This window comes from Plodia interpunctella, chromosome 8 (genome assembly GCF_027563975.2).
Source record: "Plodia interpunctella isolate USDA-ARS_2022_Savannah chromosome 8, ilPloInte3.2, whole genome shotgun sequence".
NCBI lineage: Eukaryota > Metazoa > Arthropoda > Insecta > Lepidoptera > Pyralidae > Plodia > Plodia interpunctella.
The window spans coordinates 11,000,412-11,027,957 of NC_071301.1; the positions used below are offsets into that span (position 1 = coordinate 11,000,412).

Genomic DNA, 27,546 nt, shown 5'->3' on the forward strand with positions numbered 1-27,546 from the left:
TTAAGTACTACTACTACAGATATGAATAAAAAAAATAGTGTTATGTAACCGTCATTTTATTTGAAATTCTGTACAAAAATATGTAGATATAAGTATATACATTTTACTGGATTGAGATCAAAATATGGCCCTAAAGCATGAAATGACATGCATTTGGCCTGCGCCTGCGCCCAGGTATTCGCACTCCCAACCGTTATATAAGATGGAAACGAGAATATTCAGCACATTGATCAATCCAGAACTGCTTCTAATAAGCTATAATTTATAAATCACTTCAATTCGTCACAAATCATTTACTAAATAAATATTGGCTATGACTCTCAGACATTAAGTTAGGCTCATGTTATAGTCCTCAATTCGACTACAATGAACCTAAGAAAATTTTAAATCGTAACCTTTAAAGCTTTCATTCGAACACAATGCTCCTATATGTTTCAAAAGTGATTTTATGACAAGTACCTACCGAAACAAGACTAGATTGAACTTGATTGGAACACAATTAAATGTAAAAAATAATTTTAACATTCCTCAGGAGTGTTACATCCCCCAAGGAGTACTCTTGACTCGATAACAAGTAAAATATCCAAGAGTTTCATGTAAATCTTACGTATTTACCTAAGTAAGTACTTGGACACACACACATAGAGGTACTATAAAAAACAAATAGTAGGTAGGTAAGTACCTACCGATTCTTAAGAAATCTAAAGAAGGAACATAAAAACGCTACATAATTTCTAAGATATCTTTTCTAACTATTTAATAACTAATTGCGAGAACTACTTGACCACAAGAGTTGAGATTGGAAAGGTTTAATTTATTTTAGCTGGCCGTTGGATCTGATGAATATTGAACCATAAAAGTGGCAAAACTGACTTTATAAACAACCCATGAGAGTTTTTCATAAAAAATGTAAATGTGCTCCAATGTTCACACGGGTCTCCTGGCCGCTTGTGCTGCGTTATCACTTTGCGTATCACTCCACTTTTAATTATAAATTAAGCTAATTACACTGCTTTCATTAAAATACTGTCAGCCACATTGTTGAATAATGTCGATTGCTAATGAAGTAGTTAGGTAGGTACCTATTTAAATACTAATTAAAAGGCAAATGTATTTTGAAAAACGCCTCATCTATGTTATTGCGACGAAAACATTCAAAGTCACATTATATTCAATTCAATGTAAATTTATCACCGGAGGTCATTAATTTTTTTCTTCGAGCAAATACTTTGAGCAAAAAATATCTAAAAGTAACACAAAATATTCCATAGTTAAATCTGTTAGTTAGGAAAGTGTGTAAAAAAAATTGTTATTCTAGAAAATTTTGTTATTGATTATTCAATAAATAACTATGGCAAGACATTCTCTACTTATACTTATCATTCGCTATCAGCACATACTTACACTTATTATGTACATTTATTTACATTTTAATGAGCGATTATAATAACTACTTAACCTACACCAATTTAGTTGAGCTACTTTAGGTACAACTGACAATTAAAATTGAATCAAACTAGCCTACAGAATTTTAAAATTAATATAATGATCAACGTCTCTTCTCTTATTAATTTACGTCATCTTTTAAAGATATTACATAGAGCCGGAGTCGGGGCATCAGGCGTCATCGGGCGGCCGGTCGAGCTGCAGCGGCCGCAGCTCGACGGCGGCGGGTGCGAGCGGCGGCGGCTGCAAGCGCGAGTACACGACCCGCAACGCGAGCAGCGCCGCGAACGTGAGGCCGGCCGTACTGCCGAAGGTGGCGGCGGGCCCGCGCCGCGCGTACACCGCTGACACGAACACCGGGCCCAGCGCCCGCGACACGCACCCCGCGCCCGTCAGCACGCCCATCCACACGCCCTGAAATACACACACTACTGCTGGAATACGAGTATACCTGAAATACATTACATATTTATCTTTCTCTCATCTAAAGCTCAAGTGGGGCCGGTCTTAGTAAGATAGTAATAAAGCCTTCAAGACCGATTATTCCCAGTACATAGTCTTCCTATAACACCTACAAAATAAATAGACCCACTTAAAAAATAAACCTTGAAATTCAGAAGATTGAATCTAATGGGATCGAGATCGGGATTAGTATGGAATCAAAAAATTTTTAAAACTTAACTCACCTGTGGCCTCGGACCCAATACTTTCGAGAATATGGTCTGTATGAGCGTGACGCCGAGGGAATATCCCACGGAGACGCTGACGTAGCCCAGCAGGAACTGCGTGAGGGTGAGGCCCCTAGTTGTCTCGCACCAGGGCTGTGTGGTGGCTGGGCAGCCGCCGCCAGCCTCCGCCGCGTCTGGCGGCGCCAGCGGCGGCCCACCCGGGCCCCACGGGATGCACAGCACTGAAGCCAGCCCTGTCAGCAGAAAGCCGCCCCATAGGAGCAGCGCTCTGGAAATACATATTATGAAATCGATAACTCAATCAGAATATGCTGGATTCGAGACATCAAACAACATGCGTAATGTGAATTATCCGTGTTATATAATAATTTCAAATTTTGTCACCCGATACCCTGGGACCCAACATTTTAAATAAATAGCGACGATATGAACAGTTACAATTTGAGATCATAAGAAAAAATGTCCACCATCATCACCATACCGTTCTTCAAAGAATTTGGTAAGTGGTCCAATGAGTGCGAATGTGAGGCAGGCGACGACCGCGCCGCCGCTCATGAGCGCGCCCATGTACTCGAGCGCCTGTCGCTTGCTCCACGCGAACTGGTCCATGGTGAGGCTGGTGGCCAGCGTCTCCAGCAACACGAAGTTAAACACCAGCACGAAGAACGCCAGCACCAGCGTCCAGCTGCTGATCAGGTCTGGTTTCAACGCCTTCAGGGCTTCTTTCTCTGGAATTCCATTTCCATAAGTTTATAATTGTTTTACGTAAAGAGAGGAAGCTTAACTTACTTACATTTCTTTATCATCAAATATTGAAATGAGGTATTGTAATCCTAATCCTATTTAATATTACCTATAAATGCGAAAGTATGTTTGTTTTTTTGTTTGTTACCTCTTCACGCTCTACTACTCAACCAATCTTCTTGAAATTTTGTATACATGTAGTTTGAAGTATGTAGAAGGACATAGGGTACCTTTCATCCCGGAAAATTGACGCGGGCGAAGCCGCGGGCAAAAGCTAGTGCAATATATAAATAACATATTACAATACCTAAATTCATCTTCATGAAAGACTCACCCGAATCTTTCCCTTGCGCTACCATGGCCTCCCGGGCGGCGATGGGCCTCTCCTTGAATATACACGGAAGAAATAAAACTATGTTAATTAATCCGAAGACTGCGTTGATCCAGCCAGGTGCGGTGAACATGTCCAGGCGAAAAGGATTGGAGAAGTCGCCGGGCGGTGGATAGGGGGCGCCTGCACCCAGGGGCGCCGCAGCGGCCTGCGGACAACAGATCACGCTATACATCACATACATACATATATACGACATCCGATCTCAATAGCTTATGAAGGAAAACATCATGAAGATAGTTTGCATAATTCTAGGATAACTGCCACCGATTGCTTGAAATTATTTTGAAGTGGACGATGGGCGATAGTAGGCATCGCGCTACAAAATCGTTTATACCATTATATTAATATGTATGCGTTTATTGCCCTCGTAAACAACTAGCTAGCCACTCCACACTTATAAAAAGAGAAGCGACACTGCGATTTCTCTCTCATCTCTGCATATTTACTGCATATAGGCTGTGGGTTAGGGTAAAAAATAAAATTGTTTAGATTCGGCTGTGGTCGACTATTGTGAAGGCGAATCCACACGCCACAGAAGCTATGTGACGCCACAGTGATGTTCACTGGTAACAAGGTGTTGTCTTCACCTGAAGCGCGGGCCCCACCACGAAGCCGAGCACCTGCGCCAGCGACACCCAGGCAACGGCGCGCGTGCGCTCGGAGACCAGTGTCGCCGCCGACAGGTACGACCGCGCCACTGCGATATTCGCTGTCGACAAAATAGTCAAAATGTAACTACAAACACAGTGTGATTTGATAAACAATACTACAATATCATTTTCTTGATCTAGTTGCGTTACAGAAAATTTAATTGTAAATGAAACGCGAGCGTGACAAACCGCTAGATAACTATAACTAATTACCTAATACAACAGGCGACCGATCCTTGGCCGGACCTATAGCTGCCGAAGGCCGCTCCCAACGCTTCCAATAGAGAGTACTAAAACTAGGGTTGTAACTTTTAGAAAATAAAATTGACTAATATACCTAGATGCAGTCTTAGTCAGTCAGTAAATGTCTTTCATATTTTGTAACAACCCTGGCATCATTGTTATTGCTGGCGGTTGTTTCGCCTTTAGCAAGTTTATATGAATCTCATTAAACTGTGTTAATACCAGGAAAATTGTATGACAGACACACGCCACAATGTAATTAATGTAATATAAATGATATTTCATACATGAGGCTAAAACAAGATCTTTCTTTCTTTTCGAGACGTTATGGCTAAAACAAGATATTCACGAATGAGGTTCGTTGAAAAACATGCATCCAATTGAATTTCAATTTACCTTGAATGATTACAAAACCAATAAAATCACTTCCAAAGTACTTAGGTACATTATATCTCGACGATTGCTTCTCACTTTTTGTGCATTTATAGCCTCAGTGCGGGTTAACTATGACGACATATTTCATTATCATTTAGGTGATTTCATTTGGAAGATCGATAGATATTCACAGTCGCGTGTATCCGGACTGAAACGTTGAAGTGAAGTACTTCAATAATATCTTACATAAAGGACGGTTTATTGTATGATTTGGGTACAATTTCTTTACCGATCGACGTAAACATAGTATAAATTCAAACCTTAGTGGTTTAGCAATGCTAAGTTAATGCCTAAGTAGGTACCTACTGAATGTTATGTTAATGTGAAGATCCTTTGTAAAATAATAAATGAAAAAAATAATCAGGAACCTGAGCTAACCCCGACGAGGAACCTGGCGAGCAGCATCCAGTAGTGCGCGTGCGGCCGCGTGAGGTGCAGCTGCGCGTACAACGCGCTGGCCAGCACGAACAGCGCCAGCGAGGCCAGTAGCGGCGCGCGCGAGCTACCCGCGCGGTTGGCCCACAGCCCCAGCAGCGGCGAGAACAATAGCTGGCCCAGCGGATTGGCCCCTACCGCCAACCCTAACGTTTCTTTCTTTGCTCCGGGCTCCAGCTGAAACATGTTTATTAGACAATGCAGAAGTTTGTCATTATCATGCATGGCAAATAATTAAGATCCGCTCTCTGGAGGCGCTGAATAGTGATTTTGCCGAATACTATTCGATTTATTTTCTACCGAACCGAACAAATATTAATAATATAAATTCCAATATATAATAAAATAAATTCCATAATGCAAATTGACCAATAGTTTTCATTGGTTAGCATAGATATAGGTACTTATATGTTGGCTTGATAGTGACGCAATGACATCCGCTGAGCTCTATTAAGTAGTTATATGACCGAACTAATAGGTAGTTAACAGCCGTTTTTGTAGATATAACTAGCTTTTGCCCGCGGCTTCGCCCGCGTGGTTTGCCACGGGAGCAGTTATTTTTCCGGGTCCTTCTCCGTACTTCAACCTATAAATTGGTACACCTATGCAAAATTTCAAGAAGATTGGTTGAGTCGACAGAGCGTGAAGGGGTAAGTAACTAACAAAGTTACTTTCGAATTTATAATACCTATTAGTTAGGATTAGGGTTATACGGATGCCATGAGATAATAATCTAGTATCTAGGTATACCCTTGACAAATCACTATAACAACACTAGTGACAAACAACCTGCGGCAATGTGTACCATGTTGTCACGAGCAGTTAGAGGTAGATTTATCTACAAACCTAATGCGCCATTCAGATATTATTGACTCGTATCTTATCTCAAAACAGACGGGTTTGCATCAGTACCTACCTTTGCTGTCTACTAATCGTCTTGTAGGTACCTCGTGTGCCTTATCTTTTGTCGTGATGGAATCTCGCTAGAAATAAACTGATACTAAGTATATATTTTGACAAGAAACTGTTTTATTTACTATTATCTTCTTTGCTACAATTCTTTCTTTCTTGATAGGTACCTACTTACTTAATTTGTCATTATTAATCAAATTCAGCTTTTAATTGTTTTTTATTGTTGTTAGACCTAAATATTTACAATGTTTACATTTCTTGAAATAACCATTTAAATATAGTTTTATTTTGAATGTAAAACAAAAGAAACTTGTGTATTGTACACCGCCGGTTTCTTCTTTTCCTTTTTTCCAAGACAATAGGTAGTTAATAAAATTCCTATCGTAGAATATCGCTCTCGCCCGAGTCATCCGACGACAATACCTCGCCACGAATCTGTCAGCTGGCTATTTTGGTATTTACGTGTTCCATTCAAGCGCGACGACTTCATTGGGACATCGGAATACGTACGCACCTTGACTGTCATTATAGTACCTATATTCCTACCTACCTACTGCATCTAGTTTGTTAAATTGGACCCTTTTACCCAATTAAAAATTATTATCTTTAATGTATTTCAATACCGCGCTTTGCTTTGAGATTATTTATTATTAAGTATCCGTTCTCGTCGGGTATGCTCTTGTACGCGGGCACTACACGACGTCGTCAGCGTCAGGTGCATGTTCTTTTTGTCATTCATGTTTTTTCGCTTTGCATTGTTATTAAGATGACGTGTGCATGTTTTCGTTTCTCATAGACTTGTCATGTCATGGTTAGGTATAAAATTAATGATGAAGTATTTTTTCAACCAAAATACCTACTACATTGATGGAGCACAATTTATTTTGTTTATGTAAAACAGAAGTCATACGTAGGTAAACGTTGAAATTAGTCTTTCACAATTCTGTGTCACATGTACGTTTGCATCGGATTGTGTAGCAATAAGAGTGACCTTCGCTCTGTGAGTCATGTTATCAGATCCAGTGGGTCGACGGTCAGGATCAACGAACACCGCCAACCAAACCGATAGCGCACGCGCCGCCGAAACCGAAGCCACATACCGGCCGGCGACTTGCATACAAGTTTTGAGGACATCCATAATGTTTTGAGAGGATTTCATTTCAGAAAGCGGGTGCTTTCCGAGCCTTCAATAACATAAAATGGTGATAATAATAATAATTAATGCATATTTTTGTCTCACTGCACGACTTGGGCAACTGTTAGTGCTTTGATTGACTTTATAAATAAATAAATAGTCTAGATAGAGTCTATACAAAAACCTCTGCGTTGGCTTCTCAACATTCACTAACAAGGTGGTCTGACGACTCTGTCAAGGTTGCAAGAGTACCTACACTGTATGCAGGTCGAGTGAGACATAACTAGATACTTATAATGGGATGGCATCGGTACGGTGCCCCCCGAGTAACTGATTACATATTGTCATAAGATCAGCCATATATTCATCACTAGCTGTGATCGCAACTTCGTTTGCGTGCAGTTCGAAATGAGTAAGATTTTATTTTACGTGAAATCCTTAAACAATCTCTTCAATTGAATTACGCAGAAGAGTTTGATCTATATCATGATAGCCACACTGATTGAGGAATGTAAAAGTTATTTCTAACAAATATTCCCTAAAAATATTATCACGGTTCCTAAAAGCCCATAGACTCCATTACGTTGAAGTCCGTCGACGGATCAAGACAGAATAACGTAGAAATTGTATATCACTTCATTGTACAATGTAATTCTAGTCGGGAGGCAATAAATCCCACGGGAACTGTAAAAAAGCTAACCATTTCTACCGATTTTTTACAGTACTAAAATTCAAATTATACGTCTTTAGAGTCTTGTCGCAAATCCCAAGGCAATATTACGTTTTTTTGGGATACAGCTATAGCAGTGTTAGATATTACTCTATAACCTTCTCCGTATTAGATATATGGGATTTGGATAGTTCGGAAATGTAATGTAAATTTTATTTAATTTAGAAAGGACCCCGCGCAACCCGCGCGGTAGGTAGGTACCTTATCCATGGCATTAGTAGGTACTCAAAGTACTTATTAAATCCATGACCTTATATCTCTGATTGACCATAGATTTAGAAAGGGCCCGTTGACATTACCATTAGTACCAACTTTAGTGACTGTAAGTATGCTTCTTTAGAAAGAGGAACTACACCCCTCTTCATAAAGAAACACAAAATCTTTGACTAGGACTAGGGTCCGTTTTTATCTTTCGAGGTGCGGAAACCTCAAAAATCCCACAAAAGCGGAATAGGGTGCGCTGCACATATTTTATGCAAGTACATCGGGTTCTTTTTAGCAAGAGTCTAATTGACATTCTTTTTTAGCAAGAGTTTAGTAAAATACTTAATTTTAATGTGAAAGTTACGTACTTAGTACGAGTACACTTTCTTATAGGTGCTGTGCTATGGTTATGCGGACGTGGAAGTGGCGAGACAGACCTTGTCGAGATAGGGATAGACTCCGGTGAGCACGATACTGAAGCCCAGCGACATCTGGAACATGGTGAAATAGATCACGTACACGCTGCGCCAGCGTTCGCGCCGCTGCTCAGCGCTCTCCAGCATCCCCGCACCCTCCACCTCCGCACCCTCGTCTACTCTCCCTGGACCCCCCGGAACTATTTTCACTCCATTCGCCTTTGTCAAACTTTTCTCTTCGTCTTCAGCCATTGTTTTCGACAGAGTTTCTCAACACAACACAAACAGCTGTTTTAGAACAACACCACAAAACACTACGCTATAAAGTGTAACTATTAACTACTCGTCACATACTTTTTCTTGTGTAGGCAGTTACAATGTTACTGTACTTGTTTGTATTTTGTTTTACACGACGACGCCAGTTTGTTGTTATAGTAGTAAACAAAGAAGAGCGCGGGCCCTGCGCATCGCTCCGTGCGCGCGCGCAGTGTAGAGTCGAGGTAGAGACGCGTCCGCGCCGCGCCGCTCCCTCCGCGACTGCGGCACTCCGCCCTCCCTCCTCTGTCCTCTCAATCCTCAACCTCAAAGTCGTCGGTATCGGTATGTAGAGTTGACGACAGTGAACGACTGTAATTTTTTATTGGCATTCGTCCCCTGTCGTTTCTCGTATTAGTAAATACTTACCTACTTACCTTGCCGCTGTGTTTAAGATGCCATCTCGACATACAGCCCATATCGAAAGTGCATTAACCTCTAGGTATATAAACAAAATATGGAAAATTTGGAGGAGGCCTACTTATATACCAGAAGGACACGTTGAGAAGAGAAACCCCACATGAACTGAATATAGTTATACATATGTTTATTTTGTAAATATTTCAGCATTGAATGCTATTGAATTAAATACCAAATAAAATAGATTAAAAATAACGAAAATAGAATATAAAATAGTTTAGTCGCCACTAAATTATAAACATAACAAAATATTGCACTGTAAAATATTATAAAATAGCGGGCGAACTAGGCTTCCGCTCAGCAATACCTACCTTGAAGTATCAAATCATACATCATGGCCATCGATACCATATCTACCAGTGGTATAGTAATATGGCAGACCATTCCGCTATTTATCTAGTCTTCAATCTCAGATTGAACAATGCAGTAACAGTACAATAAATAATAATCTCAAGAATATGATAACAATATTGAAAACTACAGTCTCAAATTTATAGGTAGTCTGTTAACGCCACAGGTTAACGCGCACGGGGCCCTAAATATATTATTAATAGATTGATTATAATCAACATGGATCGGAGTAGCTACTAATCTGGCGGGATAAATACACAGTAATACTCCCTGTATTACTGTGTATTTATCCCGCCAGAGTACAGCACTGTATGTTAGGTATACAAAAGTTTTACCGCCTTTCACTATGTCGATTAAATTTATTTTAGAGTACTTTATTATTAATCCTTTCATTATATAAGCATTCGTTTGTGAAAATATATAACAATGTAGCATATTCGGGCGCCGAAATTTTGGGAAAAATCCTTTTCCATAAAATAAAAAGGAAACCGTCTCAGGCTGTAAAATTGTCGAGCCAGTAAACGGTCGAAAAAAAGTTCGGAACACTTCACACGTGTGAAGACATTAAAATATGGACTTCATACAGGTAAAATCTTCAACCAAAATCAAGTTCATTTATCAGTTTACCACCACAGTTGACCAAATAACGCAGAACATAACCTAAAATATTGTTATTTAACCGCCCTTCAGTTTTCTCATGGTCTAAAACTGAAGTCTTAAAAAGAGCTGCTAAACGTGAAGCAAAAATCAATTGAGTGTCGTCGTATATGAAGTTAACCCTATAAACGGTTTTTTGTGTTTATATTTTTTGGGTGGAAGTGGTGGTTGAAAATAATATACCTAAGTAAGTATATCCCAATCCCACAAATAAGTAGAGCAATATGATATCAAATAGTGTGCAATAATTTATAATTAAGAAAAACACGATACTGTGTTTTGCAATGGACTTGAATCAATGAGCAAATCGTCTTGTATTTAACACTTTGTGTTCAATAATCCACTAAATCCTTCTTTTTTTCTTGTAAACTCGCACCACGACTGCGAAGAAGGTATTTTAGTCGTAAATCTTCAAAAATATTGAAAATTGGCGCTTTTTGCCTCCATTGGCAATGTTTGTTAACCCTAGTTGTACTAGTAGCGCCATCTGCGCTGAGCTTTGCGTAATATGGCCTATTCCATGATAATAATTACAATACAACCTGACGTTTACGTTTTTTTTTTTTTTCAGAGAATCCAGATCCAGATTAATCTGTGATTTCATCTGTGGCCCGATCTCTTTCTTATGTACGTACTATGTGTAAATATCTGACGTTACCCAATTGTCAACGTCAAATTGACACATATGTTTCAAACTGATTGACAGTGATTGATTGTCATCCACCGTTCTTAATTCCAATCCAAGGGCCATCCTACCTGCTTGCTTTTACAAAATCAATTTGAAGAAAGCCCGTACTTTCTTCTTGATTTACTGAAATTTCGAGTTAAAACTTCAAAATGTTTGTGTCGAGGCCAATTGTTTCTCGCTTGTTTCAGCAAACAGGTAAAACTTTAAATTGCAATTCCTATTATCGCTTCTTATTTTTTATTTCTTAATATGTTTTCTGTGTATTTTAACGATTATTTTATAAATTCATGGTTTTTACAAGCTCATTTGCTCAAGGGTAACATTAAAAAACAATGGAAATACGGTCTTTTTCGTATCACGAATTGTTGTTACATAATAACAAAATATAACCTAAGTTTTTCACCACTTATCAATCTGTCACAGCCCGAACAATATATTTTCAATCACCATCCACGGAATTTACTTTATTATTTTAAACACCTGACACACCTGCTTCTTTCAATATAGATACCTAGCAATTTTCTTATTATAACGATTTTTTAGTCTCTTTGAAATTTACTAATACCAAAATTGTAGTGGCGTTCAGCCTCTATAGGCTTGACAGACAATGAACTTTTATAATAAACACTGGACAAAGACAGACAAAAGATAAAAAGGACTATCAACACAACAGGGATGGAGGGCTGGGAGTGCTGGACGACATGCGGACCGCGACTACGAAATAATAATAAAAGTAGTCTTTTATTTTAAGTCACCCCTTCACCAACCGTTATTTTTCATAAAATATGTACTTGTGACTAATAGGGAATGGTTCACATCACTAGTATCTGAAATTAACATGTTTAGCTTCTCACATACATAGGTACACACATCCTCATTTATTATATTAGTAGGATGATTATTAAGTTCATGTGGCATTCCAAGCATCCTTCCTTACTTTAGTTCTGTACCAGTTACAACGTGTTGAGCAGTAGTACAATAAAGTAGAAAATGGATAAATAAAAATATATAAGCTTGTTATTGCATTATTATTATTCTCTCTCCAATTATAAGTATAAAATTTTCTTGCTAGAACAATGTTACTCCAGCAGAAATCGTTTTTCCATTTTTGAACAAAACTACAACAGGCACAAGCATATTTCTCTAGGCTCTAGGAGCTACCTTCTAGCTGCAGTAACATACATGAATAGGACCACTCCATGTCCCTACATGTATGAATGTATGTATAATGCCCTACTAATTTTGCAATAGAAAGGGATGTAGGTATCCCTACTAATAACATTAGTGTTAAAATTAGTTTGGTTACCTCTTCACACTTTATCTACCCTGCCAATGTTCTTCAAATTTTACATACATATTTAATAGTACAGAGAAGAACCTTTCATCCCTAAAAGCTGATGCCATTGCATTTGCAAGAAGTACTGCAAGTACACATTTTGTAATTTTAGTATTCTTCATGAAATTTATGTATGTATGTTATGTATGTAGTTTTATCCAAAAGCCATCTTGCCTTGAAGATCCCTAAATTGTAGGATCTGGTTGAAGCATAGCATCATTATAAAGTGTGTGTATGTGTTAGCGCGGCGCTACCACGGCGAGTCGCACTTTAAGCCACCGTCCATGGACGAGCTGCCGGTGCCGGCGGGGTCGTGGCAGGCGCAGTACGACGCCAACCAGCGCCGCTACAACGCCGCACTGCTCTTCGGGCTCGCCTTCACCGCGGGGACCCTCGTGGTTGTACGTATTTTATTTATTTACTAGCCCTTGCCCTAAAATTCGCCCGCATGAATTTCCTTTTCAATAATAGAATCCAAGTAAAATCTCAGTCATTCTTAAAAATAATATATCAATAATTAGACAACTTAAAAAACCCCTGACTCACATTATTCATTACGCTACTACTTTTGAACGGCTGAACCGATTTTAAAAACACATATCTAAAAACTACCGCATAAAAATTTGCTATCAAATAAAAAACGCATCTAAATCGGTTCACCCGTTAATGAGCTATGGTGCTATGTACACAGACAGACACACTTAACGGTCATACTTATAACACCCATATTTTTGCGTCGGAGGTTAAAAATGCTCATAGAGATGCAATTGTCAAAATCCAATTAGACTAACCACTTTTCTAAAATTTCATTCCAAACTTGCAACCAATAGTAGCTGCTGTATTTTAATCATTTATGTAGTCCATACACAATAAATAGTAATGTTGGGTACATACACAGATGTAGATTAGGCGAAAAATAAGAGATATCAATGTCCGTGGATACATACCTACTTGTTTATTTTCGCCATTTTTTATTATTGTTAGAGGAGTCGTGTCCGCCGTATGTCTGCTCAATGTGTCCGGTTATGGTGATGCTGAACATCAGTGTTTGTTCCTTGCGCAATTTCCACCACGGAGTTGTCGCCAATTTGTATCACTGCACCACACATTTACGTCACGGAAACATTCTTGTTATTTATAGATGTGTATCTCTATCTAGCATGTTCCAACTTTTAATTATTTGTACGTGTCTCAGTTGATACTAATAAATTTATTTTCTATTATTTAACCCTCATATCGATGCAAATTTCAATTAATCCATTATTCTACTTTATTAACAAAATATGTACATTGAAAAATGTCATGCTTGTCACTTTAAAAATTACTAAGTTTCTCATGCACCCCATAACCGCCACTTAAAGGTTGATCTCTGAGATAAAATCTAGGTACCCTATGTTGTGCTTCGTAACTTTCTCATCTAAATTAGATAAGCTGTTCCGAAGATTACCCTAAATAAACATACAGACCGACCTATGCTTTCTCAGCGAGATCATAGCTCTTATCTGAAATTTGGGTGTTCAACTAGGTTGGTCTAATATCTTTTTTTTTTGTTCCAAATATATTTGTTACACAAGTGAATAACAAGCAACTTTCTTATTTCCAGGCTAAAGCTTCAGGGCTCGTGTACCTCAACTACTCTCCCCCAAAGTCATTGGACTAAACAAGTTGCAAGAAACTAGTTCAGAACGCAAATCTGAACTGTATTTAATTCTAAGAATAATGTATTTAGCTGTTAAATAAATTGTGATCAAATGTTTGCTGTTTATTCAACTATATATACGATACTACCTTTTACACGCGGATACACCCGCGTGGTTGATTTTAGTCTTTATGTTTGAACGGGGGTCTCTATTACATCAAAATCTGTACAGTTGTTGAATCGTGAAAGCGGAACTTTCTCTCATTTAGAATATTAGTATGGTTGGATAGGACACGAAGATTTCACATTTGTGCGATTAATCTCAGGTAAGTATATTTTTTCGCTGTTATTTCAAAAACTAGTAGGAATGACGTTCAAAATGGAATTTCCGCAAATACAAAAATCTTAAGTTGAGCATGCTGCTAACTGCCGAAAAATAAACATTCTTATAGTAAAAATAATTTATTTGTATAAATACAATTTCTATGTACATAAACTGTATATAGTAGCACTTTATATCTAGCCTATGCATGGATTATATTAATGATTATGATGACTGTCTCACCACTCTGTTATTCTTAAAAGTGAAAGCTAAAGTAGACTCTATAGTGACATATTTCAACCTAAGATTTGAGACACATGTGTAAGAGTGACTTTTTTGTAAGTGATTCGGTTTTACATCCATCTGAAACTGAAGCGGCGTTGTTGGTGTCGGCAATCGGCGAGGTCAATGTTCCCGGGCGATGTCGGAGAAGGCATCGAGGATGTCCTGGATGGTCAGCGGCAGCTCCAGCCCCGAGCCGGGGTAGCACGCGGCGATGCGAGACTGGAAACGACATGCATATTATTAAAATACAGAAATATAGGTGTAAAGTGTAGTCTCATACGCGTAGACGTCAGCGGGCCGACCTGCAGATAGGTGTGCTGCTGCAGGAAGTCCTCCTGCAAGGCGCGCCACACGACCTGCAGCAGCCCGCCCTCGGCGCTGAGCTGCTTGTCGGCCGTGCGGTAGAGGCGGTGCAGCGCGCGGCGCACGGCGGCCGCGGGATAGCCGGCCAGCAGCCGCCGCAGCGCGTGCTTGCTGCACTCGCTGCGGTACGCGACCTCGTCCTCGCGCGCGCCCGTCGCCACGACCTCCGCCACGCGCTCGAAGAAGCTCGCCACGCGCTCCAGCGGCCGCTCGAACGTCGTCACGTAGCTGCGCAGCGCCTCCTGCATTCATCCTTCCTCATCATATTCATAGATCAGTTATATATGTAATTAACGATAAAATATTATATTTTTGAAAAATAAATACGCAATGCACGCTATGACATGCACACATAAAAATATAAAACAAATCTGTGACTAAGACACCACACATATCTCGACATAAATATAGCTTACGAAATACGACTTCAAAAAAACATTTCTATTTGACGGATTTTGGATTTATCATCGAACAGATCCTTGTTTCTAGATCTGGCGAGAAAACTGAAGAACGCGGCATAACAGCCGCTGCTCATTCAGTGGCGCGGTCGCTTTAAGTCTAGCTAGGAATCCGAGTCCTCCTAGTTTCTTTGATGACGCGTACATTTCGCTTTTGTTTTGGCGCCGCGAAGAGGCCAAGCCATGGCCTCTCCGTTCCAACAATACTTATTACCAGTTGCCAATAGAAGGAGCATCCAGTAGCAGCCCGCCCATAATAAATCTTTATTGTCTCACCATAACCACTAAAAAGTTTACAAAACAACTTCACCGAAGAAGGATAATGGTGGGTTGATACCTAAACTAGTCTAGTATCTTGTGGAAGTCCTACGGCCTATGGCCATCATACGGACATGAACTAGCGACCAGCCGGAGTCGGGCTGGTGTGGGAGTCACCTTGTAGCGGGCGCGGGCGGTGGCGCGGTGGTCGTCGAGCGCGGGCACTCGGCTGGCCGCGAGTATGGACTGCAGCCGGTGGTAGTTCTCCATCCGCAGCACCGCGCGCGGCGTGCGCGGGTGCTCCGCCGCCCACACCGCCGCGATCATCGCCTCCGCCAGGGACACATACCTGCATGGGAAACATACTCGTTGCGAAACAATATTGTTACGAAAACGTCTAAAAAAATTACTTCTAAAACCGCATAACCTAAAACTAGTTTATCGCACGTTTTGGGAGAGAAATCGTATACTATTTTTTTAGGCGATAATCTTCAGACAATTATCGCATTCGCACGTTTGCATTCAATTAAAAAAAAAACAACAAAAACACCTACGATAATGTCACGCGATATTCGTGGTGCAATTAACGCCAAGCGTTTTATTTACACGACGACACAAATTTCGACACGATCCTTACGCTGATTTTCAGCTGGTACCAAAACTACAAAATGAAAAATAAATTGGACCAGGGTATATTTAATGACAAAGGCTTCTACTCGGATACCTTGTTCCTTGTGGTGAAATTTGGCATCCAGTTAGATAATTGCGTAAGTACTTACCTACAAAAGAAAAATCCGAAACTAGTCAATTTTTATCATTTTCGTATACATTTTTCGATAAGCAATAGCAATCAAAATTGATGACAGCTGGTGTTCTGGCCTGTTATATATAGTTAAACCTAGGAGGGTGAAATATGGCATCCAGTTAGGTAATTGCGAAAATACAAAGGAAAATAATCGAAACTCGTCGAAGAACCTACTCCTACTCACAACATCTGTACAAAAAGTAATATCTCAGCAAAAACATAAATTTAAAATGAAAGCAGTGTTCAAATAAATTTACGATATTCGTCTATATTCAGATACTCTTGGAATGCACTCATCTCTCGATGCTTTCGTAAATTCATAGAAAACAAGCCAAGTCAGATCTTGGCTTATCCTAAGTTGTAAGAAGGAAGGACATTTTAAGTTGTTATAAAATACTAGCTGTTTACCCACGGCTTGACCGGGAACAGTTTTTCTTCGTATTAAAATGGAATTGCGATAGTTGAAATAAAATATCCATAGCGCATTTAAAATACACACAGCGCCATCTAGTTTTTTTTATTAGCGCCACCAAAAATAGAATACTGGTATTTCCCAAATCCCACGGAAACAATAGGTTTTTCCGGTACCCAATGTCCATACAATATACATACTCTTAATTATAATATGCGACAAGAAGATTGGTTAAGTAGATAACGCGTGAAGATGTAACAAACTTACTTTCGCATTTATAATATTAGTTGGGATGCTGTCGTATAATGACTTAGATTGCTATATATTTGCAGGAAAACTCATGCCTTGAGTTAGTTCAAATGATGACAACTTTTTATTATTGAACAGATTTTGATGAAACAAACTGTCATTTTTTCTGAGTTAAAATGAAGCAATTGGTGAAAGTTTTAAGTAAATCGGTTCATTCCTTTCGGAGATAAACGAGATCATACATACAGACAATTTCTAATTTAATCTAAATTCTTATGAATAATCAGAGTTATTGAAACATTCACAATTTTGTAAAAACTCATAAATATTTATTGTGTTCGCGAGGTCTAAGTTCGTGGCGAACAACTAGTATGTACAGATTATTTCAGGACTGATCAAGATCATTGAACTTTGCTCTCATTTCACATTTATGTTTTTGATGGGATTCCCTTTTACGAAGAAGTTGCAATTTTTACAAAAGTATCTTACGATCAAGTAGTAGATGTAAGCGGGCTCACCAGCGGTCGAGGTCGGCGCGGCGCGACCTCGCGAAGATGACTTCAGCGGCCGCGCGCAGCTCCTCGAACTCCGCCAGGAAGCCCAGCAAGCCGCACTTCGGACGCTTCGCCGCCTTTATATCACAATCACTTGTGAATACATCACTTTACAGTTTCAGTACTTTACAGTTCGATGACATTTTGAAAATATAGTGCAATGAAATGCCTGTCTGTTCCCGATTTTGAAGAAATTTTGTATGCATGAATTTAAAGATCCCCGTTCAACATAGGCTACTTTATTTCAAAAATCAACCCCCAATTGACTATAATGGTGAAAGTTTACATGAAAATCATTGTCTGTTCCGCTTTCGCAGAGAAATTGACGCGGGCAAAAGCTAGTTGACGTATGACACCTGTCGCACGGCGTCGGGGAAGGCGGCGATCCTCTCGGCGATGCAGCGGTCGGCGCCGCGCTTGGCCACCACCGCCACCGCCGCCAGCGCGCCGCGCGCCCACCGCGCCTCGCCCGCGCCGCCCCACCCGCCCGCCGCTGCCTCGCCCGCGCCCAGCACCCGCCGGCCCACGCACGCGAGTGCGCGCATCGCGCCGCTGAGAACGACCGATGTAAATAGCGGATAACAAACTTATTGATATTAAATAGTGTAACTAAGAATATTTTACTGTGCCATTTTAATCTTAAAACATCAGAACTCACAAAGCGTCGAGTTTCTCAATGTGTGCGACCAGCGCGACCAGCTCTGCTTCGAGCTTCGGGAACAGTTCCTGCATGAACCGCCTCGCCTCGCCCCCCCCGCCCGCCGCTGCCCCGCCGCCCGCCCGCGTCCGCGACTCCGCGTCGCTCTGCTCGCCGTCGCTGCTGTCGCCCTGACGGAACAACGACATACGAGTCCTCGTTTAGTCTGCGAATATTGCGATACGTCTGTTCTGCAGACAGGGCTTGTCTGGGGGCGCGGACTATACATGGTTTAACCAAATACATCAATTAATACCATTTCAGAACAGCAATAACACACAATGTGCAATGTTAAACATTAAATACGAAAGTATGTAATTTGCACATAATAAATCCGAGTAGATATAATACATACACATGTTAGATACGCTAATAAATAGATAAACAAATTGTGGCAATTACTTATATTGTGGACATGTGAAACTAAATGTTGTACCAAATATCAAAAGAGAGCTAATGGCTGAGTTTCTTGTCGCGATCTTCTCAGCCTGGTCATAGATTATTATACTATATGAAATTACAAAGCATATTTCACTAAATGATTAGACCTTTGAATCACAATATTATCACTTCGCTTTGATTTATTATTTTATTTCTTATAACTTTATATTTTTTATAACTTCTTAACATTTTTCCCACTCATTCCGCATCGTAATCCTCGAGACATCCATTTCAACATTCGTACATTTACATTTCATCCCGACTTAATTAGCCCACTAGTTCACTTGCTATTCGAATACATCTTAATAACTTTTTCCATGCATGCTAAAATTAAACTCTTTCTGCCTGTCACACTTCATGACTGAATTGCTCGGCCAATTTTAGAGAAATTTGGAATAGACATAGTTTTTTCTCAACACAGCATTTTACCTCACACGTCTTGTAGGTTTTGAAGTCGATTAAAACACCACCGTAAATGTATCAATCAAATATGTTTAAAAATTGCTGCAACACGGAAACATAAAAAAATACTTACTTTGACATCTATGTCAAGGTGAAAGAATTGCACACAAAAATCTTGTTCAGCATTGCAGAGATTCTCGACGAATGTTAAAACCTACAAAATATTTAAGATATGAATTAATCCTGATTGAGACATTTATAACATTTAATTTACCTTGGAGCAGAACGTTAACAATTTAAAGTAAACATATTGGTTAAAAAAAATGCTGAAACTACTACTTCACATGTTATTTATTGGTCAAATCAACCAAATTTTAATCAAATTAAGAAAGACATGATAGAGATGACCTTATTGTTAAAATACAAAGCTATTATTGTTATACTCGTATATACTTGTAGTGAGCGGACTGAGCGGGGCGGCTGAAATGATTAATGACGAATTATTTTTTCATGTTTTTTTTTGGCTGGGGTTTTAAATTGCCTCTTTTTAACGAATGAATGTTTAATGTCGACGGAAGGCAACATGACTGCGCGTCGGAGCGCGGCTGAGCAATGGGAACGCGCTCGAAGAACACGTAGCTTAAGCGCTAAATATTTCAAGCTTATAATTTTTACAACATTTGACGTAATTGCTTAAGATTAATGTCTTGCTGTTTCTTTCTACAAAAGTGAAGCGCCTACTGAGACGACCATTTATATTTTACACAAGAAAATGCCACTGCTATAACAACTGATAACAGAAGATAGACATGTGACATACGAGCAGATTCAGACAACATTAAGCATTAGTATTCAGGCAACATTAAAGTATTAGTATGCCATTCAAACAATTTTTCATCAAGTATTGGGTATGAAAAAAATAATTTCCCGTTGGGGGCCTTATAATTTGAATGAAAAAAAAATCAGGTCGAGTCAATTGGTGCCGGTTTACTCTCAAGCGGTTCGACGGAGGAAACTAAAATGCCGTTTCTAACATCGTCTTAGGTGACGATTTCTCGATCTAGGCGTACAAACTCGGAAGAAAACAACAATACGCTGTTTGAGTCTTTAAAGGTGAGGTCAAACCCATACAAGTTGTTCGTTATCGCAGCGTTGCGAAGTGAAAATAGCAGCTTCTTTTGTTTCAAAACCGGCCCACGTTGCCATAATTCTAAAGGATCAAATAATCGTTACGGCTGACTGCTATAATAATATAACAGTTTGTTTGCCAGGGATTTTAAAACAACTCCAAGATAATCCTCTACCATGACAATGCGAGCTCTCATACCGCTCGGAAGACAATTTCTTTTTGGAGCCCTGACCTGAACCCCTAAGAGTACTCGACTTTCCTTAGAAGTAAAAAATTATTACGTGGTCAGTAGTTCCGAGACCCAGAAGAAGCAGTCGACGCGTACAACACTTTGACATGGTCTACATCTGATTGGAATTATTCAAACGTGAAAACGTATTAAACAAAAGACTACTCTAAAAACCTAATAGTAATAGTACCTAATACATTTTACTACATTCTGATAACACTTTTTTCTATTCCTGAAGTTTTCGGTGCGCCCTAAGTACTCACGTCGTCGAGCACGGGGTCGGCGCGCTCGGGCGCGCTCGCGAGCGCCGCGCGCGCGCTCTCGCTCGTCGCTCGCAGCTCGCGCTCGTACACGCGCGACCAAGTGCTGATGTACACCTGCAGAGATAAGAACGAACATGTTTGGAACTTTTTATTCCGTAAATAAAACAAATAGCTCCTTCCTTTCATTCAAGTGTATTAACATATAGAAGAAATATACGTTTTTTTTTTTTCAAATAAAATTGAATAGATCCTGAATATTACTGTATTTGGTTTTATATGATTCATGACCACGGCGATCGCGCTACGCGCGATTTACAGATACACAGAAAACTATTGTTATGAACTAGGAACTAGTGGGTTTAGTAATTCGGAATTCGTCTAATAATTCTTTGGAACTCTATCACGTACACCACACTAATCACTTACACTAATTAGTCAACAATGTCCACTAACAATGCGCTTAAGGATGATTCACGCTGCACCGATATTTTTTTGACAGTATTACGTTTTCGTAACACTAACTGTAATACTGTCTGTCTAATCATTAACCTGCTGTAGCATAATTCGTTAACATTATTTTTAGCTTTCGCAAAACAATAAAATAAATTGATGATAAAGTGAAGGTGGCGCTAGTGAGCGAGTAGGTACGGCCTTAATTCATGTTCATAAACATAACTAGACCATCGGGCTTTAACTAGCTGATGCCCGCCACTTCGTTCGCGAGGCCGAACATTTTTTGGTAAGGTCTCAAAATTATTAGAGAAATTTAACTGTACAGACAAAGCGTAACGATACCTAAACAAAAGATGCTCATACGACCGAAATATATATTTCCTATAATCTCTAGTTTAGCTGGACCATTATGACTCTTCCTCAGGTGTTCCCAATCTTCGATTTTTATACCTCAACAGAAAATGCCGTCATTTCTATATTTCCTATAGTTTAGCTGTACCATCATTGTTCACCATCAGGTGTTCCAGTTTTTAAAATCATTTATACTCTATATTATGCCCAGGCTTAATAGCTTTATAACAAAAAAGTTTTCATTGAAAACCGTCCAGTAGTTCCGAAGATTAGCTTGTACCGTTTTTTTTTTTCGAATTCTTTCTCTGTTACTATGACTTTATCGCATAATTTAATTTTTATGAAAATATATTCAGTTTCAGTTGCCAGAGCTGCTACTCTTGAACGTGCCTCAAAAAGTAATAACTGAATTTATTACCTTTCGAACCACGGAAATCTTAAAACGACATACCTTTGCCAGAGCATCGAAGGCCTTCTCATCCATTTCCTTGAGCCAGCGCATGAAGGGCGCGTAAGGCAGCAACTCCTCGTGGTGGCGGTCCTTGACGTCGTGCGCGGCCTCGTTGCCGAGGTGGATGAGCGTGTTGTTGAGGTGTCTCGCGAGCGCGGCGGCGAGCTGGTCGCGCGCGCGCGCCAGCCGCCGCAGCCGCTCGCGCACGGCCGCCAGCCGGCGCCGGTGCGCGCGCTGCGAGCGCTCGCCGCGCAGCGCCACGCGCAGTGCGTGCGCCGCCTGCAGCGCGCGCGCTCGCCCTTCCGCGCTGGCGAGCGACACCTTATCGCGATGATGAGATCAAAATTAATAATACATTTAAAGCTCAATGTACCTACTGAAAAGACATGCACAAATCACCCATTTTTTTCTTGTAAAAAAAGATTTAAGAGTAATAACTGACTTTCTCGCCGGATCTTCTTGAAAGCGAAATTTATGTTCAGATGTCAACAAAGATAACTGACATGAGAGCGTACAATAAAGCCTCTCACGATACTATTTCCAACAATTTCGATACTTCAATAACTGTAATAAGATTCGTACAGTGGGTAAGCAGACGTACCTCGGAAATGGAGTCGAGGTCCTGCAGCGGCGGCGGGTCGAGCCAGTCGTATATCTCGGTGAGCTCGCGCAGCAGCGCGCGCGCGCTGGCGTCAGCCCGCGCCGCGCCCGAGCGCGCGGAGCACGCGTCGGGCGCGCCGCGCGCCAGCGCTTCGCCGCGCCGCAGCCGCGCGCCCAGCGCCGCGCCCGCCGCCAGCCCCGCCTCCAGCCGCGCCGCCAGCCGCGCGCCTGGGGGCCGTTCTCACCTTATAATAGGGACTCCCGCCGGAGTGCAGCACTGTGTGGTTAGTAAACAAAAGCATTGCCGCCTTTTGCTAAGTTAATGAAAACGTTTTTTTTTTAGTACTTTATTCATATTTTCCTTGTGTAAGCATTCGTTTGTGAAAATATACAACAGTGTTGCATATTCAGCTGCCGAAATATTGGGAAACATCGATTTCCAAAAGATAAAAAACTTCGAAAACTATACACCGACCAGGGCAACTGCCACACGCTACAAAATTTTCGAGCCAGTAAAAGGTCAAAAATATGCTCGGAACACTTCACACCTGACGACTTATGAAAATATGGACTTCATACAGGTAAGGCTTTCAGTCAAAATCAAGTTTATTACTTTGTTACCACAGTTGACCAAATAATGTAGAACATGACCTAAAATGATGTTATTCTTTTCCGGACCACAAGTTACCGCGTTACAAACATACATGCATACATACAAAAAATGTATATTTGCCCCAAGTAGAATGTTAGACCTCGCTCGCTTCGCTCGGTCGGTCAAGTTCAGGAAATGTTTTCTTTAATCACTCGTACGACATCCACATGACACCGAGACATAAATAATAAGTAGAAATAAAAGTCTCTTTCCACCTTTGACACTGTCTCATTTGACTTTTATGGTCTCCGTTTGATATCATTTTATATGTCAATATATTTTTTTTAGTTCTTAACTAATAACTAGTAGTAGCAGTGAGAAATTACCGGCGCCCCCGCCCTCAGCGGCGGCGGCCAGCATGCCGGCCACGTTGAGCGCGTCCAGCTGCGCCAGACGCGCGCCCAGCCGCCGCTCACGCCGCTCCGCGTCCGCCTCCGCGCCGTCCTCCTCCAGCAGCGCGCCCAGCGCCGCGTCCGACCCCGCCTCCTGCCGACACTATGCTGTCACTCTCCAACCTAAACCGACTATCTATTCATAAAAGATCACATTCAATCGCAACTCCATTTTGACGAGAAATTATGACAAACACATTATACTATAATTTATATTAAATTATTTCCAAAAATTCAGTGGACAGTGGACAATTGGACATCTCCTAGTCACAATCCATCACCCTGCCAAATTTCATCTTCATTGACTCAGTATATTTAGAGACTTTGTGATGGGTGTGTTAGTAGGTGTTTATCACTTTCATACATGATAATATATACATATAAAGATTATCCCTGTTCTTCATAAAAAAGTTAAAACATACTCGAAGCTCGAAGTTAATATAATATGTTTTTTCTTTCTATCAATTTCAAATATCATGAAGTGTGATAGTACTTTTTGTGAATAACAGGGTAACTGTGCAGTGTAAGTATATACAGGGCCTGACTTTACAGCTTGATAGGATTGCTAAATGTAACTGAAGTGAAACTAACTAGTCGGTCGCCGCGAACCTAGACCTCGCCAATACATTTTTTTTACATATAAGATATAATGTGAAATATCTCAAAACACCTTTTTCGAAGTTACAGTCTTTTGGCTTCACGCGGCAGCGCGTGCCGTGTTCAACAATAGAATCCCAACAATATATTATAGGTACCTACCTACATAAAATAATTTGGCGTGCGTATTTTTTTTAATCCATGATATTTCAGAATCTGTTCATCCAATTTATGTGCTGTAAAGGACAAAAGTTATCTTCATGAAATTATCTTGATGATGAAATAACTTTTAATCATAAGGATTAATATGCTTGTATAGTAATAATTGTCAAAATTCACCTTTTAATTTACATATCTTTTTACATATAAAATGCCTTTAGTTACTTAATTATAAAAGATAGATATATAGTGTCGCGGACTTTTCATGGATCTACAAAAAACCTATATTTTTGTAGTACATTATATGCATGTATAATCAGCAGTAGGCCGGCGCACGCGCGTTCAGATTTTCGGAAGCGCTTTTTTTCGGATTACTTTACAATTGTTCCTTGATATTGCTGAAAACTAATTTATTTCAAAACAAATATATGCCTATAGCAGTCTCGGATAATGTAGCTTTCTAATAGTGAAAAAATTTTTGAAATAGGTTTGGTAGCTTCAGAGATTACCCTCAAACATACAAACTCGCCTTGCGAACTCAATATTTTTTTACAAAATTGTTAATATTTCAAAAACGGTTTAGCCGATTTCAATGCACCACAAACTTAACAATTCCATTGACAGATCTTACATACCTTTTAAATTACATCAAAATAGAACCAACAAAAGTTATCGTGTTACAAACAAACATACATGCATAAAGCCTTTTTGCCTTAGTAATGTTATTTTTCTTTTGAAAACTCAAAAACTACTGCACAGATTTTCATGCAATTTTCACAAATAGATAGTGTGATTCCTGAGGAAGGTTTAGAAGTTTAATTTCTTGTTTTTACCCGAGCGACGGGCCGCTAGTAGTGTACAAAAGGTTGTAAAGTTCCAATTTTGCCACTTGACTACGGAACCCTAAAAAAAGTGCATACCGTGTCGGAGACGCTGCCGCTGTGTGTGAATCTCTCAGAATTGGCCTCTGCCAATTCCTTGGCATCACCCGACCTCTCCAGCATCACTGACTCTTCTTTCATAGTTTCCGTTCACAAATTATCTAAAAAACAATATTTTGTTAAAAATGTTAATTGAATAAACTTGCTAGTGATTTGGAAACTTAGGTAAGTACTTATTAGGTACATTACTTACCTATCAGATAACTTTTGTGGCTTGTCAAATATATGCGAGTATCACAATATTCAATATTTTTGCTGTTGTTGAGTGGATAGTGTGGGTAAGGTGAGCAGCGTATGTTTTACAGTTTCACTAGAAAGTTGTTAAATTTTATTTGAGATTTTGTGGGAGGTGGCTAGGTATTTATTTATTTATCAGCTACGTACAGTACCTACTTAATTACCTACCTACATAGTTTTTAATATACCAAAAATGCTTTTGACATTAACAGCTGCCAAGTTTTTTGTTTTTTTATTGCATGCGAGTGCCATTGAGCGAATGCGAGTTGCCTATTGCAAGGGTTGCAACGATATATCAGCAAATCGGTAATATCGACGCCAAAATGTCGATATGTTAATCGATAACGTTACGAAAATATCGATATCATATTTTAAGAAAAAAAATCTTTCGAAATGTCGTTCTAAAAACATCCTGGATTTGTTTCTCTATTCTTTCGTTTTTCTTCTTGTGGCGTAGTCTTGTAGACAATCACAAATTAGGTGCTTTATTATATTTTTGATCAGTGCGTCTCATTTTTAATTAAAATGAAAAAGAAGTAAGCTATGGAGTTACTTCCAAAAAGAAGGAAGTATTGCTTTGACGTTATGTAAAAATCAAGTGAGAAAGCAAACGACCCAGTCCATGGTCAAACCGGTGGCGGCATCGTGAATCGGGTCGGAAGCTTCCCTCTATTGTGGTTGAGCTTCGCAATGGCTGACTAACGCGTCAACTCGTGAACGGGTGCTGCCGGGGGGAACTAGTCACCTTGATCTTTTATTAAAAGTTTTTTTTTAACTACTTCCGGCAGTCCAGGATTCCAAAATGTCTATCCGCCTAGTACCTATTTAGAGTTCCTCGCGCTAGATGTAAAAGAACCAAGGTGTGTTTCTTCCCCAGCCGCGTCAGAGCCGAGAGTCCACTTGCCTATTTTTTCTTCTACTATTCGTACTGTATGTTGTTAGACCATCATTGCTAAAACCGTTTTTCGAAATTACTTAAAAATGCAGCACTGTATGAACAAGTAATAGTAAAAAAATTAAATAAATAAAGTACTCATACCATACATCGCGATACTTAAGATTTTCTTTTAAATTATTAACATAAATAATTATTTATTTTATTAATTGAAAAACGTAAACAACAAACTACAAAGATTTGACATCAAACTTTTTTATGAGTAGGTAATAATAAATCATACAGAACCATGGAATCGATACTAAAAATAATAGGCAATATTTTATTCCATCCATCTCTTTCTATCCTATTTCTTTCACATTCACACAGGCGCACACGATATTTTAAAGATTCGCAGAAGAGACATTGCGTAAATTGTACCAAATTGTTTACTTTGTAATTTTAAAATTGTCAATAAGATAAAATTTCTTATTATTGCTTTTACTTACGTTTCCAATAGAGACAGTTCCGTAAAAGCGATCTTGCATGTATTTCATAATTAAAAAGTTAATATTGTCCTCTCAGAGACTCAATGCCTAAGAAGGCATAAAAGGCATGTTTTGAATTTTCATCATCATAATTTGCACCAATCCTGGTACTGAGGTCAATGAACAATAAGTTGTACAGATGAATGAAATCAGCTGTTCCAGGGTTGGCACTGCATTAATTTTACCGTAATCTAAAATATTAATTAACTCCCTATTGTGACGTTTTTTCCACATGGAAATATTTTTCTGAGAATGTGGATACGATACCCTACCTACCATTTTCGGCTTTATATACCATTGACCAAACACCTTGTATATACCTTTTGACCATGTACTTTATTGTGTACTTACATTGTTATATTACTGATAAAAAATTATACATAAATTTATATATAAAAAATGGTAAGCCCTTCTGGTATAATAGGGACCAACACTGTTGGAATGAGTTTCTTTCAGCATTTCTTCTCAGTAGTGGTCGTTCCAAAATGCTAGTAGTTTGTAGTTTTGGTAAACATCATTTAATTTATAATATGACGTGAAAAAGTGCCTGTGAAGGCCTAATTTCTGAATAAATGATTTGATTTT

At 39.6% G+C, this 27,546-nt stretch overlaps 3 protein-coding genes across 3 annotated transcripts; 1 reads left to right on the top strand and 2 right to left on the bottom strand.

Annotated features, from left to right (window-relative positions):
* Positions 1-38: 38 nt before the first annotated feature.
* Positions 39-8,987, bottom strand: Cln7. The gene is made up of 7 exons (XM_053748486.2): positions 8,455-8,987; positions 4,970-5,213; positions 3,861-3,982; positions 3,214-3,418; positions 2,617-2,863; positions 2,133-2,403; positions 39-1,860 (listed from the first exon to the last, which is right to left on the bottom strand). The coding sequence occupies exons 1-7, from the start codon at positions 8,683-8,685 to the stop codon at positions 1,618-1,620; spliced, it is 1,563 nt and encodes a 520-aa protein (XP_053604461.1). The 5' UTR covers positions 8,686-8,987; the 3' UTR covers positions 39-1,617.
* A 1,910-nt stretch (positions 8,988-10,897) lies between these two features.
* LOC128671752 (uncharacterized) lies at positions 10,898-13,956 on the top strand. The gene is made up of 3 exons (XM_053748487.2): positions 10,898-11,059; positions 12,444-12,601; positions 13,804-13,956. Exons 1-3 carry the CDS (start codon positions 11,014-11,016, stop codon positions 13,858-13,860), a joined length of 261 nt encoding a protein of 86 aa, XP_053604462.1. The 5' UTR covers positions 10,898-11,013; the 3' UTR covers positions 13,861-13,956.
* A 326-nt stretch (positions 13,957-14,282) lies between these two features.
* Positions 14,283-25,748, bottom strand: Sec3 (Secretory 3). The gene is made up of 13 exons (XM_053748483.2): positions 25,496-25,748; positions 25,282-25,403; positions 23,540-23,699; positions 22,563-22,789; positions 21,962-22,282; positions 20,707-20,820; positions 19,219-19,299; positions 18,204-18,373; positions 17,902-18,097; positions 17,510-17,622; positions 15,703-15,874; positions 14,749-15,051; positions 14,283-14,665 (listed from the first exon to the last, which is right to left on the bottom strand). Exons 2-13 carry the CDS (start codon positions 25,381-25,383, stop codon positions 14,567-14,569), a joined length of 2,058 nt encoding a protein of 685 aa, XP_053604458.1. The 5' UTR covers positions 25,384-25,403; positions 25,496-25,748; the 3' UTR covers positions 14,283-14,566.
* Positions 25,749-27,546: the final 1,798 nt, after the last annotated feature.

Excerpts from the sequence above, each read along its gene's own strand:
- Cln7 (XM_053748486.2), bottom strand. The coding sequence starts at position 8,685 with ATGGCTGAAGACGAAGAGAAAAGTTTGACAAAGGCGAATGGAGTGAAA. Across the intron at positions 5,214-8,454 it reads TCTATCCCTATCTCGACAAG|CTGGAGCCCGGAGCAAAGAA; the intron begins GTCTGTCTCGCC and ends AACATGTTTCAG. Across the intron at positions 1,861-2,132 it reads TATTGGGTCCGAGGCCACAG|GGCGTGTGGATGGGCGTGCT; the intron begins GTGAGTTAAGTT and ends TGTGTATTTCAG.
- Sec3 (XM_053748483.2), bottom strand. The coding sequence starts at position 25,383 with ATGAAAGAAGAGTCAGTGATGCTGGAGAGGTCGGGTGATGCCAAGGAA. Across the intron at positions 22,790-23,539 it reads CGCTGAGGGCGGGGGCGCCG|GCGCGCGGCTGGCGGCGCGG; the intron begins GTAATTTCTCAC and ends AACGGCCCCCAG. Across the intron at positions 15,875-17,509 it reads CGCGCCGACCTCGACCGCTG|GTATGTGTCCCTGGCGGAGG; the intron begins GTGAGCCCGCTT and ends TTTCCCATGCAG.
- LOC128671752 (XM_053748487.2), top strand. The coding sequence starts at position 11,014 with ATGTTTGTGTCGAGGCCAATTGTTTCTCGCTTGTTTCAGCAAACAG. Across the intron at positions 11,060-12,443 it reads TCGCTTGTTTCAGCAAACAG|CGCGGCGCTACCACGGCGAG; the intron begins GTAAAACTTTAA and ends TGTATGTGTTAG. Across the intron at positions 12,602-13,803 it reads CCGCGGGGACCCTCGTGGTT|GCTAAAGCTTCAGGGCTCGT; the intron begins GTACGTATTTTA and ends TCTTATTTCCAG.